The sequence below is a fragment of the Macrosteles quadrilineatus genome, unplaced genomic scaffold, assembly GCF_028750875.1.
Source record: "Macrosteles quadrilineatus isolate MER2022 unplaced genomic scaffold, UCM_ALF_1.0 Scaffold_5__1_contigs__length_97177068, whole genome shotgun sequence".
NCBI lineage: Eukaryota > Metazoa > Arthropoda > Insecta > Hemiptera > Cicadellidae > Macrosteles > Macrosteles quadrilineatus.
In genome coordinates, this window is record NW_026542598.1 from 76,767,202 (window position 1) to 76,783,352 (window position 16,151).

The following is a 16,151-nucleotide window of genomic DNA, read 5'->3' on the forward strand; positions in this document are numbered from 1 at the left end:
GGGACTAGCGGGCCAGCGGGAGCAGGCAAAAACAATAACACTCCTCTCCTCTTCTCTTGATCTTGGTCAGTTCAGTAAGTTGGAATTATTGTTGGAAAGTTTCTGTTTGTTAACTAAATCTGTTCGATGTATTAATTAATTCAAATAGTTAAATATTTATTATTTTAGATTTGCATACTTTCCTGCTGCACAATGGGTATTCTAGGACTAGCAAAGCTAATTGCAGACGTGTCTCCCCATGCAGTTAAAGAGACTGACTTGAAAAGTTATTTTGGTAAGTTTTAAAAACCTTTTTCTTATCATATAAAACAATAACTTATTTCTAAGTTAATACTTTGAATTGAAATGGCGTCCAAACGAAGGTACTGTAGGTACTTGAATCCAAGTATGAATGGAGATGAGTATTGGATGATCTGTAGTTTTGTTACTGATAAGGCCGTCATGTTCCTTAAACAGGACTGTTTATTACTCATACAGCCAATGACAACTAACCTACACTAACCTACAGTTTATAGTGGACTAGGACTGTGGCGTCGTCCTGTAATCCAGCTACTCGGAGGTCAGGAATTTTGATTATTTATGGGCATGCAATTAGTTATGGATGCGTTACTCCCTGGTATGGATTAACGTCCCCACTAGTATAGTACTACGACTACCCGCAGTACTATACTGATACTTAAACTTAAACCAAATCGTGAATTAGCCTACAAGGCATCATGAAAACGCAACTAATTGAAAATCGTGAAAAGCGATATAAATCACTAAATATCGGACCATTTGTCCGGTAAATGTGTTAATAGCTAAATACTAACCTAACCTAACCTTGGTTTACACAAAATTGGCCATTTTTGGTACTTTGCTAACCTAAGCATGGGTTGGGTTAGGTTGGGTTGGATTATATTTAATTTGGTTTACCCGAAAATGGGTCATTTTTGGCACTTAACTTAGTTATTTTTTACGACTTCTCAAACTTGGTTTTCTGGGGTAAAAACGGCATTTGCCGAAAAAGTGTTTGAAGAAAAAAGTGTTTCAAATGGCCTAAATAATAAGAAAAAAACATAACAAGGTAAAAAAAGAAAATTTTCAAGCCCCAAAAATTGTTGATTTCTAGCGCTTTTTGCTATGTTTAAACGCAAATTGGTCTAATGTAGGTACTGTACTGCATATAGTCGTAGTACTCACTAGGCCTAGTGCCAACGTTAATCCACACCAGGTAGTATTGCATCGACAGATCATGCCTACAAATATCCACAATTTGTGACCTCCAAGTAGCTAGATTACATGACAACGCCACAGTCCCAGTTCTCCAAGTGCTTCAAAGAATCTGGCAAATATGAATGAGTGAATTGGCCTTTATTATCTCTCACTCTCTTTTCATGAAACACGGTTAAAACTTACTTTAGTTTAGCAATGTGTTAGGCCTATAGTACCTTCTCAAACTAATGTTTGTACACCTTTGTTTTTTTTATCTTAGCCTGTAACTTAACCAACACCATCACATTTACAAAAGATGTTGAACCCAAAAGCTAGGCCCAGTGGAATTCACAATGGTATCAATTTAGGCTATGACTGCTTTAATATCCACATCGTATGGGTAATCAAATCAGTGTTACCATACAACCAAATCAAAAAGGTTTAATCATTAGCATTATTTAAGTCATTAGCATATAACTTATGAGGTAACCTAAGCCTGTGGATAAAAAATTGCCTTAGACTGCTTAGTCGCTAATCAAACTTATGACTAACTAGGCCTACACCAACTGTATTTAATAAAGTAACACGTATAATTGTGATAGTAATTATTTAATTACAATGTTTTTTTTTTGTTTGTCAAAACAAAAACAGTAGGTCAATGCATGTTTAGGCCTACAGTTTTTACAAGCAAGTCATGTTATTCTTTTCAAGTTAAGTAAAGTTTTATTTTTATGTGATTCAATGCATTTTCATACAAAACAGTATTGGACACACCGGCATTGTACACCAACCATGCTGATGAATTAGATATTTGTACAAGGTTAGTTCTTGGTTGCTTAGTAGGTGAAAGCAGATTATCGATGCATGTTTCAATTTAGTAATTACCCTTTGGTCTCTCCTGATTTCAGGTAGAAAGGTAGCCATTGACGCCTCCATGTGTCTGTATCAGTTTTTGACTGCTGTCAGGTCTGAAGGAAATCAGCTGACATCGTCTGATGGAGAAACTACAAGGTAAACTCTGTTTTGCTAAGGTTTCATTTCTTGCTTAAGCTAGCCTTTTGGAAACCCTAATGATAATTTAGTTATTCATATACTTAGTTCGTATAATCTGAAATAATTTTGCTCACAAGGTTAGTACAGTAGAATGTCGATAATTTGGACGTCAAAAATCCGGACCGTCTATAATTCGGATTTGTCTCTAGCAAGAAACAAAATTCTGTACTGTTAATACTGTTCGATGAAATGGCGACCATACATAGTAGGTATTTTACGCGTACTACGGATAACTAAGAACCACAGGTAGGCCTAGTCCATTGTATACATATTTATAATAGGCCCATAAAAGCGTTATAATATTGTATAAATAGACATTTATGTCATAATTTTGATTTTTTACGTCAATAAAATTTAACACTGTAGGCCTACTGCGCAATCATAATTTTTTTCAGTTCATTAAGTATGTTTCTGTTAAATCACAGCCTCTAAATAAGTGTAGTACCCTACAAAGACTTGCCTTTATGAAAATTAAGACGTCAAGCATGTATATTTAAAAAGAAAAGCTATAACAAGTACAACTAGTTTTTCATACATTTTTGCTTATTTTCAGTCATTTAATGGGAACGTTCTACAGCAATATACGTTTAATGGAAAATGGTATTAAACCAATCTACGTGTTTGATGGTAAACCTCCGAACCTTAAGTCCGGAGAGCTTGAGAAGCGAGCTGAGCGAAGGGAAGAGGCCAAGAAACAGCTGGAGCAGGCTGAGAGCACAGGTACGCTATTAGTTCAGTAATTAATCAATTTAAAAAAACACGTTTGAATTAATTTAACGTTAGTTTTAGAGAATGCTCCATTGTAACTCTGATAAAAAATGTATAGCCTTGGTAAACTGTATTTAAATAAATTTAGGCTAAATATGCATGATGAATTATAAATACCTTTGTTATACTCAGTTCATGTGCTTTTAATATTATGTGCATATCTTAACATATATGGTTTGATTGAAAAGTACTTATTGCCTTTTTATCATGTGAATCTATGCATGAAAGGTAAAATAAATATACGGTAAAATAACAGTTAAATTATACTGCATTCGTTATTTTGTTGTTGGCTGTTATATTCACAGAATTTGATATGTGAGACTTAGCTGTAGGAATGGTGAGAACTAGTCAACAGAATCAGCCTACTAGATGTTACCAAACCAACTAAATAAGTGAAATGTTAACTAAAGAAACTTGTTCACCATTGTACATGTATATTTTAGGTGACACGGAAGCAATGGACAAATTCAATCGTCGGCTTGTCAAGGTTGGCAAACAACACGTTCAGGAGTGTAAAGATCTTCTAAAACTGATGGGTATTCCTTACTTTGAGGTAATTGTTGCTCTTTTATCCCCCATTGTGTTTGATTGTATTTTGAGCTGTGTTTACACCAGGCGAGGGTCAGGAAGGTTACATGCCTCAGGTAATGTATTTCAAGTTACCTGAAGCGAATAACCTGCCTGCCTACTGGCTTTGGGTAAACAAGGCTTTGGTTACGCTGAGTCCCTTCTTCAAGAAGCAGCTAATACTTGTTCACTATTCATTTACTCAAAAGGGGAAAAAATTGTAGGCCTAAAGACGAACAGAATTTTTATCTTTGTCAAAAATTGCTTGACAATGATCACATTTTGTATGAATGATCACTATTGCTAGGGGTACAAACTTTTGTGAATATCGGGAATGGAACACATTCACATCAAATTCTGAGATCCCAAACTAATGAGCATTCCCCATTGTTACAGGGTCAGGTAATTGTTGACCCAAAATATTTCTTAACATTTTAAATAATTTAAAAAAATCTTCTTAGGGTGAAGTTGGGGGATAGCTTCCCCAACTACTATATTTTGTGCTTTTGTAGCAACCCTCAATTCAGTCAACCGCCATAGGCTATTGACACATCCTAACAGCTGTAGAAAACACTTTTATGTCCTAGTAACTCCCTCTTAGTAAAAGCAGGTTACTGATTTATTGATTCTTTGACATAGGCCCCGGGTGAAGCGGAAGCCCAATGTGCTGCTCTGGTGAAGGCTGGCAAGGTTTACGCGACGGCCACAGAGGACATGGACGCTCTGACGTTCGGCTCCAACGTCCTTCTGCGACACATCACATTCAGCGCTGCTCGCAAAATACCCATACAAGAGTTCCACCTGGACAAAGTACTGGCTGGCCTTGAGCTGAACCAGTCTGAGGTACGGATTGGTAAATATGAGTGATATTCTACTGTTTAAAGCTACTAACAAACTTGTTTAATAAGTTAGATTTGTTCAAGGAAAGGCTCTAGGCCAGGATTTTGAATTGTGAAAGGAGGAAAGAATCTAGCTTAACTAGGTAGAAGTGTAGGTAGGCCATAGAACACCCAGAAGATACACTGAACACACAATATTTTGTCCTCTGGGTGTCAAGTGTAGAAAAGTGTTACTAAGTTAGCTATTTTTATGTTGCAAACGTTTGTATGTGCTGGTATGAGGTATGAGAATACTCGGTGTATTGGATAAATATACTTACAGTCGGGCCCACATAAGTTTGCAGTTGAGGGAGGAGCCTATTTACCATATGGTTTTGGATGAACCAATGAGAACCGTGCGGTGTTACCAAATCTAATAATACCAGCTGATTTGAAAATATGGCTTTGTATAATTATTTTAATTAGTGTTGTCAGCGGGCGAAGTAGCAACGTCGCACTAGCCTTATCTTGTGATTGGCTGCCACCAACTGCAAACTTACGTGGTCTCGACTCTAGTGTTGGTTTGGATTATAAACAGAGCTTTTCCATTTAATTTGTATTTATATCTACACCTTTGGCATTTTTGTAAGGTTATCAGTCCAATCCCTAGTCTTGTTACCACATAACGCCAGCCTTTTTGTTAGATAGCATCATCAATAAAATGATATCCCATTGACAAATGGCATTGGGACTGGAAATGATCTTGCTTTCGAGATAAACCACAGCGACCTTCAGATTTGAAGGCAAGCAGTATAACCTGTTAGAGCTGTTACAATTCTAGAAAATAGAAAAAAACTAAACATTCTTAGTCATCAACAAAAGTACCTATGTAGGCCTAATATTTAGCATTTTATTAATAATAAACGGTATCAGCATTCTGACACATACTTTCTCCCATAAGTTTGTCAACAATCTTTATCATGTGTAAGCGGTGAGAGTAAATATACGGAAATGGGATTTGTAAGATTTTCTTCAGAATTTAAAGGACTATAACATACTAAATTTTTATCAAAATCGTTCGAGCCAATATTGGGAAAATATGATTTTCCGTTATTTTATGGGGTTTTTATGGGGAAATAACATAATTTACAATAACTTTTGAACCGTAATTTTTACAGAGATGGTATTTGTACCATTTTGTTCAGAATATAAAGGACTATAACATACTAAATTTTTATCGAAATCGTTCAGGCCATTTCTGGGAAAATCGTTTTTTTCCGTCATTTTATGGGGTTTTATGGGAAAATACCCATTAAAAATAAAAATTTCTAAGAAATGAGAAAAACTATCAAAATTGTAAGGATCATAACATACTATGTTAAATAAAATCGGATTTTTTTGTCTAAAATCCTATTTTTCGTTATTTTATGGGATTTTTATGGGAAAATAACATAATTTACCATAACTTTTGAACCGTAATTTTTACAGAAATGGGATTTGTACCATTTTGTTCAGAATTTAAAGGGCTACAACATACTAAATTTTTATCAAAATCGTTCGGGCCATTTTTGAGAAAATCCGATTTTTCATGTTTTTTATGGGTTTTTATGGGAAAATCCCCATTAAAAATCAAAATTTCAAAAAAATGAAAAAAACGCCTGGAGATACCATGGATTAGAACCTACATACCAAATTTCATCGAAATCGGACCACAGGTGTAGTCTCTAGCTCTGTACACATCCAGACACACAGACACACAGACACACACACACACACACACACAGACATCACTTCGAAAACCACTTTTTTGGGTCCAGGGGGACCCAAAACGAATATATCCACTCAAAACTCAAACTCGAAAATTTTGACAAAAACAATACTTTCTCCATATACTATGGTATAGGGGGAGAAAGTAAAAATATGCACAAAGGTGGCGTCCCCATCTCAATGAATGATAATTAATAATAATTAAATGCAAATTTATTTTGTTTTGTTTTAAACATAAAAATAACATTATGTTATACTTTTGGCATAAATCGATCAAGTAATAATTATGTGCAGTGTTAAAAGCTCATAAACGTTTCGGTTTGTTTTTGTTTTGATTTTTTGTAGAACCTCAACAGTGTTAAAAACAGTGAAGTACCGAAAAACAGTGATGGTATGAGTCACATAGCCAAGCTAGTGGTAATTGTAGTGATAAGATATTGAAGGCAGCTGGTTTCGAACCAGCAACGTCTGTGTTATCAGCCCAAGACGCTAAAATTGAGCTACTCTGTTTCATTTTAACTTAATGTTGAAAAATCAAACATTGTTTGTCAAAATTTTGTCCTATAATCCTTTGTTTTTTGTTTTTTTGTCCCATATTAAAATACAAACACTGCTGTTCTCATTAAAATAATATAGGTATTTAAAAAAAAACCTTTTTCCTTGTTTGTCTTTTCTTTACACATTGCTACTTTACAGTTCATCGACCTGGGTATCCTGTTAGGATGTGATTACTGCGACAGCATCCGAGGAATCGGTCCCAAACGGGCAATGGAGTTGATACAGAAACACCGCAATATTGAGACAATCTTGGACAACTTAGACAAGAATAAGTTCACTGTTCCAAGCGACTGGATTTACAAAGAGGCTCGCGAGCTGTTTGTTCATCCAGAAGTCGCAGATTGTGAAAGTTTAGAGGTAGGTTCTTACTGCCGTGGTTCACAGTACCCCAGATGGTACTTTGCCTATAGATGTTCATTTTAAATACTTTTTCTACTCATCTTTCCTAGTCTTCTTTGGTTTTTACTTTCTTTCTAGATGCTCCTATCTTCTGAATGTGGGTTTACCTGGTGGTCTTAGCCTTCTGGATTGTTTATTAAAACATCCTTTGACTAATAGCGAACGTTACTCTTTTCTAAAGATAAGTTCGACCCATCTCCGTAATTTGTCCTCAATTCTTGGATCTCTATATATTTCTATAAGTTTACCATTATGTTTTACTTTACATTTTTAAGTATTCTTTTGTTGATTTTCTCTCTTTTAGGATTTGGTACAAGATATTAAAATAGATAGTGAAATTATCTTCATAGTATTACTGTACAAATACTTTATCCAGGATAATGACTGTCGAGACAACTGTCAACATTTGTTCCAAGGTGTTAAAATCTTTACAATGTGTTGGTTGTAGTTATAGAGATCGATGGGAACAACATATCTTTTCGGTTTACCATATTTTTACAATCAAGCAAAACTGTGTGTTTTAAGATTGTAAATAACAGAATTAATTATGAAGTACTATAATTTTTGCAGTATGCTTAAGTCAAGTTGCTACTCTATTGTGACCAACTTAGGACCTCATTTTAAGTCTTAACCCTTCAAAAATTTACCTAAAATAATAAAATTTTCTATTCAAACTATCTCATTTATAAGGCTAGGATGTAAATATCTTGGAATTTCGTACTATATTTTATGTTTATCAGTTCAAGTGGGTTGAACCAGACGAGGAGGGACTTGTCAAATACCTCTGCGGAGACAAACAGTTCAACGAGGAGCGAGTGAGGAATGGAGTCAAGAAACTGCGCAGCTCCAGGAGTAACTCAACGCAGGGTAGACTCGACTCCTTCTTCAAAGTGCTGCCAGCAACTCCCAACACCGGCGTTAAACGCAAAGTAAGTTACTGCAACTACCATTCAACAAACTACCTCTCGTTCAGATCCGAGTTTGAACCATTCCATATTATATAACCATGTAAACAAACTACTCACTATCTGTTTGTATTGAGCTGTTCAGTATGTTATTACTGGATTACCTTATTGTTTAGTACATGAGTCGTATAACCTTATTTAGTGGTGTGTCCAAACCGAATCTCAAAACTTAAAACCACCAAAACGTCAGAAAACTTTAAGTTTGAGATTCGATTGGCGAATTACGAGATTTAAAACTAATTCTTGATTTAATCAAATACTGATCAAATGTTCATGTTATTTCAGTGTCAGGAGTTTAATTATTTCAGTATTTTTTGTTTATAAAAAGTGTTTTCTTTTAGGTTAAAAGAGTAGCCATGCTATTATTTCAGGGTCAAGAGTCCAATAATTTATTTCAGTTAGGATTCCATGACAAGCATTTTATTATTTTGAATTTTAACCTTAACCAGGCAAGTAAAATGTTTCGCTTTTAGGTTTTTAGATTCATGATTTGATTTCTAAAATTAGGGTTTTGACTATCACTAAACTTAATAATAAGCAGTAGTTGTGGATATTCTTGCAAGTGAGCAAAGTTAGGTTAGGTGTGGAGAAGCAATGAACAAACCACCTGAAATTAGCATATTTAATCTATCGTTTCAATTCACTATTTGTGAATGTTCCATAATCACAAGTTTTATAGTCTACCACCGTATGTATTGTGTAAAATACCTAACCATTCATCATTCATTCAACTAAGTTAATCAACATTTGTTCATGAACAGGTTGAAGACAAGTCATCAACAAACAAAAAGAAGAAGGCAACGCCGAGTGGGAAATTCAGAGGAAAAGCCAAATAAACGTAATATAAATGATAAGTGAAAATGTATTATAAACTCTTAAATGATTCCAATGAAAATGTTAACAAGTACAAGTACATTCGATGAGTTAAGAAAAGTTCAGGAAATCGGGTGACAAGCATGCTTATCAAGAGGCAAATGTTTACTTTTGATCTGAAAATGTTTAAATCTTTCAAAGACTGAGTTAGCATATAATTTTTCTCGGTTAATACTATCTACATTACATAAAGTTCAACTCAAAAAAAGTAATTTTTACGATTCTAAAATATAGTATTTAGCTTAGCATATAAGACTCGTTTGAATCTATTGACACCATGTTATTTGTATTTGTTGTTCTATTTATACAGTACATTATAAGTAGGCTATTATAAGTAAGAAATTAAAAGCTTTACTAAGAAAATTTGTTTACCTAATTAACAGTATTTTTCTAAACACCCTGTATACTTGAAAGGTTAAGGTATTTTTTAATGTTAAACATTCTTTTATATTGGGTAAAATTGTGTTTCGCAAGAGATTTTTCAGTTGCATAAAACCCATATCTATAGAACTGGATTTCAAGTTATTATGTACACCTTATAGCCTCACTATATTTTATATATACAAAAATAAACATCATAGTACTACAACTACTAGTATTTTACAATTTGAGTTGGGGGTTTTCAAATTGTATACAATACCAGTTTGTTTCCACTGACCACTGAATTATTTTTTTAAATGTTTATTTTGGTAATTTTTTATTTTTTATAGTATGCTCTATGCTGCTTTTGAAAGGACGATAAAAACAAAACAAATTATGTTTTTCTCTGAGGTTTTTAAGATATATATATGTATCCAATTGTTTGAAGTGTTGATATGTTAACAAATTACGTTAAGATTAATTACATAGACTACATATGTGATTATTATTTATTCAATCAGCTTCTTAACAACCTTAGGAATTTTTATTTGCTTGGTTATTGAATTTTTCATTTTGATTGGACAAACCATTGAGCTTTTAATCTTCCGAAAGTCTTCCAGCACAACTAAATCATTAGTAGGATCTGCGTTCTTGCTATCTTCCACTTTATTCACAAGACATTCACGACCCAATACTGCTTTGCATTGCTCAGCTTCTTTTGCAGTTTTGGGGAAGAAAATGTGACCGGAACATTGGCGCACTACGTATTCCACGCCGTAAAAGATGTTGCCTTCTGCGAGAATGCTCGTTTCTGGGTCGTCCTGCTCAATCAGCAGCCCAGGACTCTTTATATCGTAGAAGATGTTCTGTATCAGATGTAATATGGACTTTTTTTTAGCGTGTAGATGCGGGCCTCTCCCGTTGGTGTGGAATATCACATTGTTCTGCATGGCTATCTGGTCCGCCTCGCCCAGAAACAGCCATAGCCAGTAGTGTCGGCCATTGCAGTACGGAGAGAAAGGTGTGTTTCCGTCAAACACCGTGTTCCTTACCAGGATTCCTGTACTCGATCCAAAATGAGTTACCATCATTTGTCTTCCGATGTTCTTGATGTAACATCCATCGATCAAGATGTTTTGGCTATTCCTTATGTCTATTGCGTCTCCGCCCCATATAACTCGGGGATTTATATCTGTAATGCGAAGTTTCCTGATCTCCACATTTTTCACATTCATCATCATCAGTCCTTTCCCCATCAATCCCCCCTTCTTGCTGCCTTCGATGATCTTGTTTGAGCCAACGTCCAGTCCCACTCTCCCTGCTATACTGTACGTCACGTCTGTTGGTTCTAGGCCGTTACACTGCTCATTTATATTCAGTTTCAGTTGTCCGTACACTTTGCACTTGAGTGGTTCAGACAGGTGGAAACATCCGAGTTCGGTTTTGTAACCCTCTGAATCTGTAAAGTCAAATATCTTCTTGATTATTATTTTCCTCGGCTCGTCATCACATTTTCCATCCTTATCCTTGGTACAAAGTGCTGTTTTCAGTTCTTCTAGAGTATTGGGTTCGATTCTCTTCATTTTACCGTGTTTAAAAGGCTGATAGAACGCCTCACAACATATTGTCATGGTGATAAGCAGTTGAACAATAAGTATCTTCATTTCCTGATTATTTTGTCTGCAAAATATTACAAAAAGTCTAGAAAATATTACTAAATAAAAAAATTGGTTCGGTGTGTATCAAGGTATCATCTTGCAAGATTATAGACCCAACTAGTGGCTTGTAGGGACAGAAGTCCCTAAAAATCTCAAATGTAAAACAAATTAGGAATGAACTCATCAATGTGTCAGGATAGATAGATACCCCTGTACACCATATATCTTTTGTTTAAACACCTTCTGTTTGTTTGCCTTGGGTTTTGTTAATCTTCAATAAATAATTTAATTCCTTCTAGAGTTTTAAATCTGCTCAAGGTAACGAATGTAATTGTTTTTGAGTAAATACTTTTTACTATTAAAATACTGTTACATACTGTTAAAAAACTAATCATCAATTGATTTCTAAATACTTTGACACTGGGTAGGGTCCAGTTTCCCATATGTCGAAGCAAATCACCAAATTTGTTTTCATCGGCATTGATACGCATATTTTAGTTACCTAGTTTTAAAAAACGTAAAGAAACGGAATCTACCTCCAGATTTTACTGTTATATATACATGTTCCCCTTACTATGTATACTGCTATGTACATGTTACGTTAAATTATTTGAACTTTTTGGTTTGGCTCAACAGGCAGTAAATGGTTAAAATCACCCTTAAGCAATATTATTTTTCCGCCCTATCCTTAACCCTCCCCCTTTCCCTTTTTTTCCCTTTTAAAACCTTAAAAATGGGAAGAACCTATTTTTACCCCATAAAACCCCACACAAAACCCCGTTCCCATAGTCCGATCATGTTGGTTTGCGAACTCGTTCGAATAAATGTAGGTTTATACAAAATTTCATCAAAATCGGATCATTTTTGCACGAGTTATCGCGCTAACGGACACATATATATATATACGTATGAATTTGAACGGATGGTGTTTTTGGCCTCTAGGGACCTCAAAACGAAAAAGTAAATCGGTCCCGGCCCGGGTCCAGGTCTTACCATGAGTACTATGGTATTAGCTTATTCCCTATATGGGAAATTCACTAATATTCCCTATATGGGAAATTCACTAATATTCCCTATATGGGAAATTCACTAATATTCCCTATATGGGAAATTCACTAAAAGAATAAAAGCATTTGATTCTTCAGTGAACCAAAAGTATTAAGATTATCACCTAATTTTTGCCAGGACGTGATTGAGATGGTCAATAATCCTACCCCTACTTAATATTATAAGTGAGAAAGTTTGGATGTATGGATGTTTGTGACAAGTAAACGCGAAAAATACTGGTCGGATTGGGCTGAAATTTGGTGTGTTGATAGCTCACATTCCCTATTAACATATAGACACATTCTTATCTCCAAAATCCTATCGGGCTCCGCCCCAGTGGCTCTGAAGTTTTGCATGTTAACCTTATGAGTACTCATATTTAAAAGGAATAAAAGAATTTTGTCAGCTGTTTCAACTACACAAGTTGGTTCTAAGATATTAAATAGCATTAACAAGCTATAAGGTTTACCAACAGGGTACAGCACTATTAATTTTTTTTTAATTTATGACAACATCTAATTTCAACCAACTAGCAACAAAAAGCTGTGGAAAATGAGAATATCACTTTTTTTATTCTTTAGGGGCAGTGGTAGAACATTATGGCTATGGTAGATGTGCTATACTATAGCATACCGTAAATTAAAAGAACCAAATTTTCTTAAATCGTGTCCTCTCACATTGCAAACGCAAAGCACAACTGCAATAAGCATTACTTTTACGCCAACCCTGTACAAAGGACAGGTACTCTGCTAGTCCTGTTTGAACTAAAAATACGAACCAATATAATATGCTCTCAATCGCCTCATGAAGGCATACACCATGTCTTACCGAGATATTGCAGGGTCTGCAGGTGTGCTGAAGTAACGGCATGTACTTGTCGAAGCTGCGAGATTGACTTGACAGAGAGTTTAATTTTTGCAAACAAACTCACATAGCTGCTCTGAATGTTTCTGTCATATTCAAGTGATGTTTGTCAAGTCAATATTTGCAGAAGCTGTTTTAAAACAACAGGAAAATTTCCTGTGTTTGAAGTGAGATGAAACAAAATTACTACTGGGTTTTCTGACCAAAGTGGTATCTGATATATAATTTCATATGGTTTCAGTTTTGTACTATTTGTAAGGACTAACTTGCATGGTCCCAAAATTCTTGACAGATCTTGTCTCTGAGTGCAGTTAGCACCATTCAATTTTTTCCCCTGAAATATAAGTTTTGCAATTAATTTTGTTCCAATCCATTTTGTAGAGCTTAAAAACAAATAATTTATATATTGAAGTGTTTTTGCACAGTTATTGGTCATGGAGAAAATTCAAAAATTATAAATTTTAATTTTCCATGTTATTCTTATCTCCATAAGTGAATCTAATAAGTGAACTGAAGTAGTTTGTTTATGGATATAATTTGACCAATGTTGGCAAATTTATTTATTTTATACAAATCTAGTTGTTGAAAAAACACACTTTATCACCCTCCCTGTAGCAGCAAATCTAAGTACTCTTTAAATCTAAAATTATTTAAATACATTTAATTGAAAATCAATCAGGCAAATGGAAATTCGCTTAGTCTGTAGGTTTGCTGCGGGCAGAGGTATTGTTAGTAGGTATCATTCAACATTTATGTTCACATTTTTGTTAATTTTCCCTCTGTATATTATTGTATTATCACTATAACTACTTGTATAAGTGTATAAGTTTGTTAAAACATATAGCTTCCGTACCTATTGTAATTAATTTGTAAACATTTGTTGCATGGAACATTTTTTTTTGAAAAAAATCATTGTTTCATTCATATTAGGCTATTTCTTATCTTTTACATCATACAGAGAAACCGAAATGAGTAGAGTCAATTTTGATTTCTGTGTGATAGTTTGTCTGTACCCTTTTATTTTCTTGGGTTTTCAAGGGGGAAAAGAAGTACGTGGTCGATGAAACCTTTTGTAGAGTTCTCTCCACAATTGAAGCATGTTTTAGACTACTCAAAACTGATCTTTGGCCCTTGGGATTAAATTTTATTATTATTTTACTTTATTCACCTTTAGCATCACCATTTTAGGTGTGTGCCATTTGAGAAACTAACAATTAACAGAGATAAACTATTAAAAAGAAAACAAGAATCAACAACAAATTAAATATAGGAGCAAACAATAAAAAAAAATGTACAACAAATATTAACAATATGAATAATCTACTACAATACATCAAACAAATTTATAACAGTCATATACTTACACATATAAATCCCAAGGTTTGCATCAGCCTCAGTACGCCGAATTTGCACCCAAGGTGGCAGTGAAGAGGTCGACTGAGGTGCCGATCTCGTTCCCGAAGCGCATAATTCGGGGAATGGAACTAGATCTTGAGTAGTTGGTCCCCATGGTAAGCTCCAAGAGGTGGTGATTTTCGGTGATTCTGATAGGGACACAGAAGTTAATTCTTTTCCAGTAAGAAGGAGTAGTTGATTTGCTTACGAAGCAGTTTGAATAGAGGGGCGCCATCAGCCACTCGCCACCTGCATTCGAGACTCTGAAGGGCCTGGGTAGCAGTTAGCTTGTCGACTGGGGCGTCATGAGAGTTAAGTCCAGCCAGACATCCCAGAAACCAGATAAAACATCTTTGCACTGACTGGAGATGGTGAATATGACCGAGATGGTATGGTGACCAAACCAAAGAAGCGTACTTGAGTAGCTGCAGGACGAGAGACTTATTATACATACAGAGATAGTATACAGGCGTGGACGCCCAAGCCATGTCTAGCAGAGTGGGAGACCAATCCGAGCATACAATTAAGAGGCCCTGGAGCAGGTATCAAGGCGCCCAAACTCAAATGAGGAATCAATAAAAACGCCAAGATCCTGGATGGTATTGCATCTCTCCAGCCGGTAACCATCAAGAAAAGTAGTCAGCTACAACTGTATTAAATTTCCTGCTGGACTTACCTAATCAATTTGATTTTGGGGGATTTCCAGCCATTGGAGTGGCACCAGTGAAATACGTCATTAGGGCATCTTGCAAGGGCTGGCAGACATGATGAGATGCAAAAGAAAGAACTTTGATGTCCATAATAAAAGATGAAAAACAAGAATGGAACTAGGTGAGACCCCTGAGAAACACCAGAACTTGCAGCAAAGCATGATGACATCGATTTGCTGATATCAGCATTAATTAAGGCGCATTGGCACATAGAAATTAAGGGAGGTTTGAAAGAGGGTGAACTCATGGTCCTAGACCTCTGCTGATGCCACAGAATGGCTCCAGTCCAAGGGAATGACATGCTCGAAAACCTTTATTGCCAGAGCTTAATTATCTCTACCGTCTCTAAAGCCAGCACCTATGCCTAGATGACCAGAAGGTACCTGTTGAAACACGATTCATGAAGTGACTTCATTTGCGTTTAAAGCTAAATTAAGCATCCTGACAAAATCACACAAATTTACTACCTATCCTCTTGTCTTGGTAGCGCCTGCCTAGTCCTAGGGTGGCACAAGCCAATGCACCACAAATATCTGCCTGGAGGAGTATCGAGACTGGAAGAAAGTTCGGTTCTGGGTGATTGACTGGTATACTTCGAAGCCTGATTTTTCAATTGATTAGGAATAAGCAGTCGTCTGTGCCCAAGACGGACTGCTCCTGAAGGCACCAGTAGCTTGAAGCGTGCCAAGTTTTCACACAGGCTTTCTAATTTGGCTATGCCAGTTACATGGTTCACTTTTTCCACCAGACGTAGCGAAAAATAGGTATTTGAGCCCTTCAGCCTCATATAGTCAGAGTGCTAGCCTATGTGCATGGGGTTTAATTCCTCAAGTGGTTCCTGCAAATCTGTTGGACGCCATGAACGCCTATTTGGTTATATAACTAGGATACGAGCTAGATATTACTAAACATTTTGATTCTTTCAATAAATATGTTGGATGCCTGCTCCGTCTTCGAATTCTCGAGCAGATCTCCATTTTTTTCGAGATCTTCTCAGGCACATATACTTGTTGCCCTTAAAATTGAGCAAGTCAGTCTCGTTCTGATCCAATTAACAACCAAAACATTCTGATCCATAAGGATGACAAATCGACTAAAGGGAGTATGTTTTATATCTATGAAAATACAGAGGTGAAAATGTTCCTTTACAAAGCT

At 35.6% G+C, this 16,151-nt stretch overlaps 2 protein-coding genes across 2 annotated transcripts; one reads left to right on the forward strand and one right to left on the reverse strand.

Annotated features, from left to right (window-relative positions):
• Positions 1-47: 47 nt before the first annotated feature.
• Positions 48-9,424, forward strand: LOC128994653 (flap endonuclease 1-like). The gene is made up of 9 exons (XM_054419345.1): positions 48-65; positions 169-274; positions 2,103-2,205; positions 2,801-2,967; positions 3,459-3,568; positions 4,222-4,425; positions 6,864-7,082; positions 7,865-8,053; positions 8,851-9,424. Exons 2-9 carry the CDS (start codon positions 193-195, stop codon positions 8,923-8,925), a joined length of 1,149 nt encoding a protein of 382 aa, XP_054275320.1. The 5' UTR covers positions 48-65; positions 169-192; the 3' UTR covers positions 8,926-9,424.
• A 127-nt stretch (positions 9,425-9,551) lies between these two features.
• LOC128994652 (uncharacterized) lies at positions 9,552-12,958 on the reverse strand. Its single transcript, XM_054419344.1, has 2 exons — positions 12,856-12,958; positions 9,552-11,002 (listed from the first exon to the last, which is right to left on the reverse strand). The coding sequence occupies exon 2, from the start codon at positions 10,984-10,986 to the stop codon at positions 9,832-9,834; it is 1,155 nt and encodes a 384-aa protein (XP_054275319.1). The 5' UTR covers positions 10,987-11,002; positions 12,856-12,958; the 3' UTR covers positions 9,552-9,831.
• Between the last annotated feature and the right edge of the window lie 3,193 nt (positions 12,959-16,151).

Excerpts from the sequence above, each read along its gene's own strand:
- LOC128994653 (XM_054419345.1), top strand. The coding sequence starts at position 193 with ATGGGTATTCTAGGACTAGCAAAGCTAATTGCAGACGTGTCTCCCCAT. Across the intron at positions 2,968-3,458 it reads GGAGCAGGCTGAGAGCACAG|GTGACACGGAAGCAATGGAC; the intron begins GTACGCTATTAG and ends TGTATATTTTAG. Across the intron at positions 8,054-8,850 it reads ACACCGGCGTTAAACGCAAA|GTTGAAGACAAGTCATCAAC; the intron begins GTAAGTTACTGC and ends GTTCATGAACAG.
- LOC128994652 (XM_054419344.1), bottom strand. The coding sequence starts at position 10,986 with ATGAAGATACTTATTGTTCAACTGCTTATCACCATGACAATATGTTGT.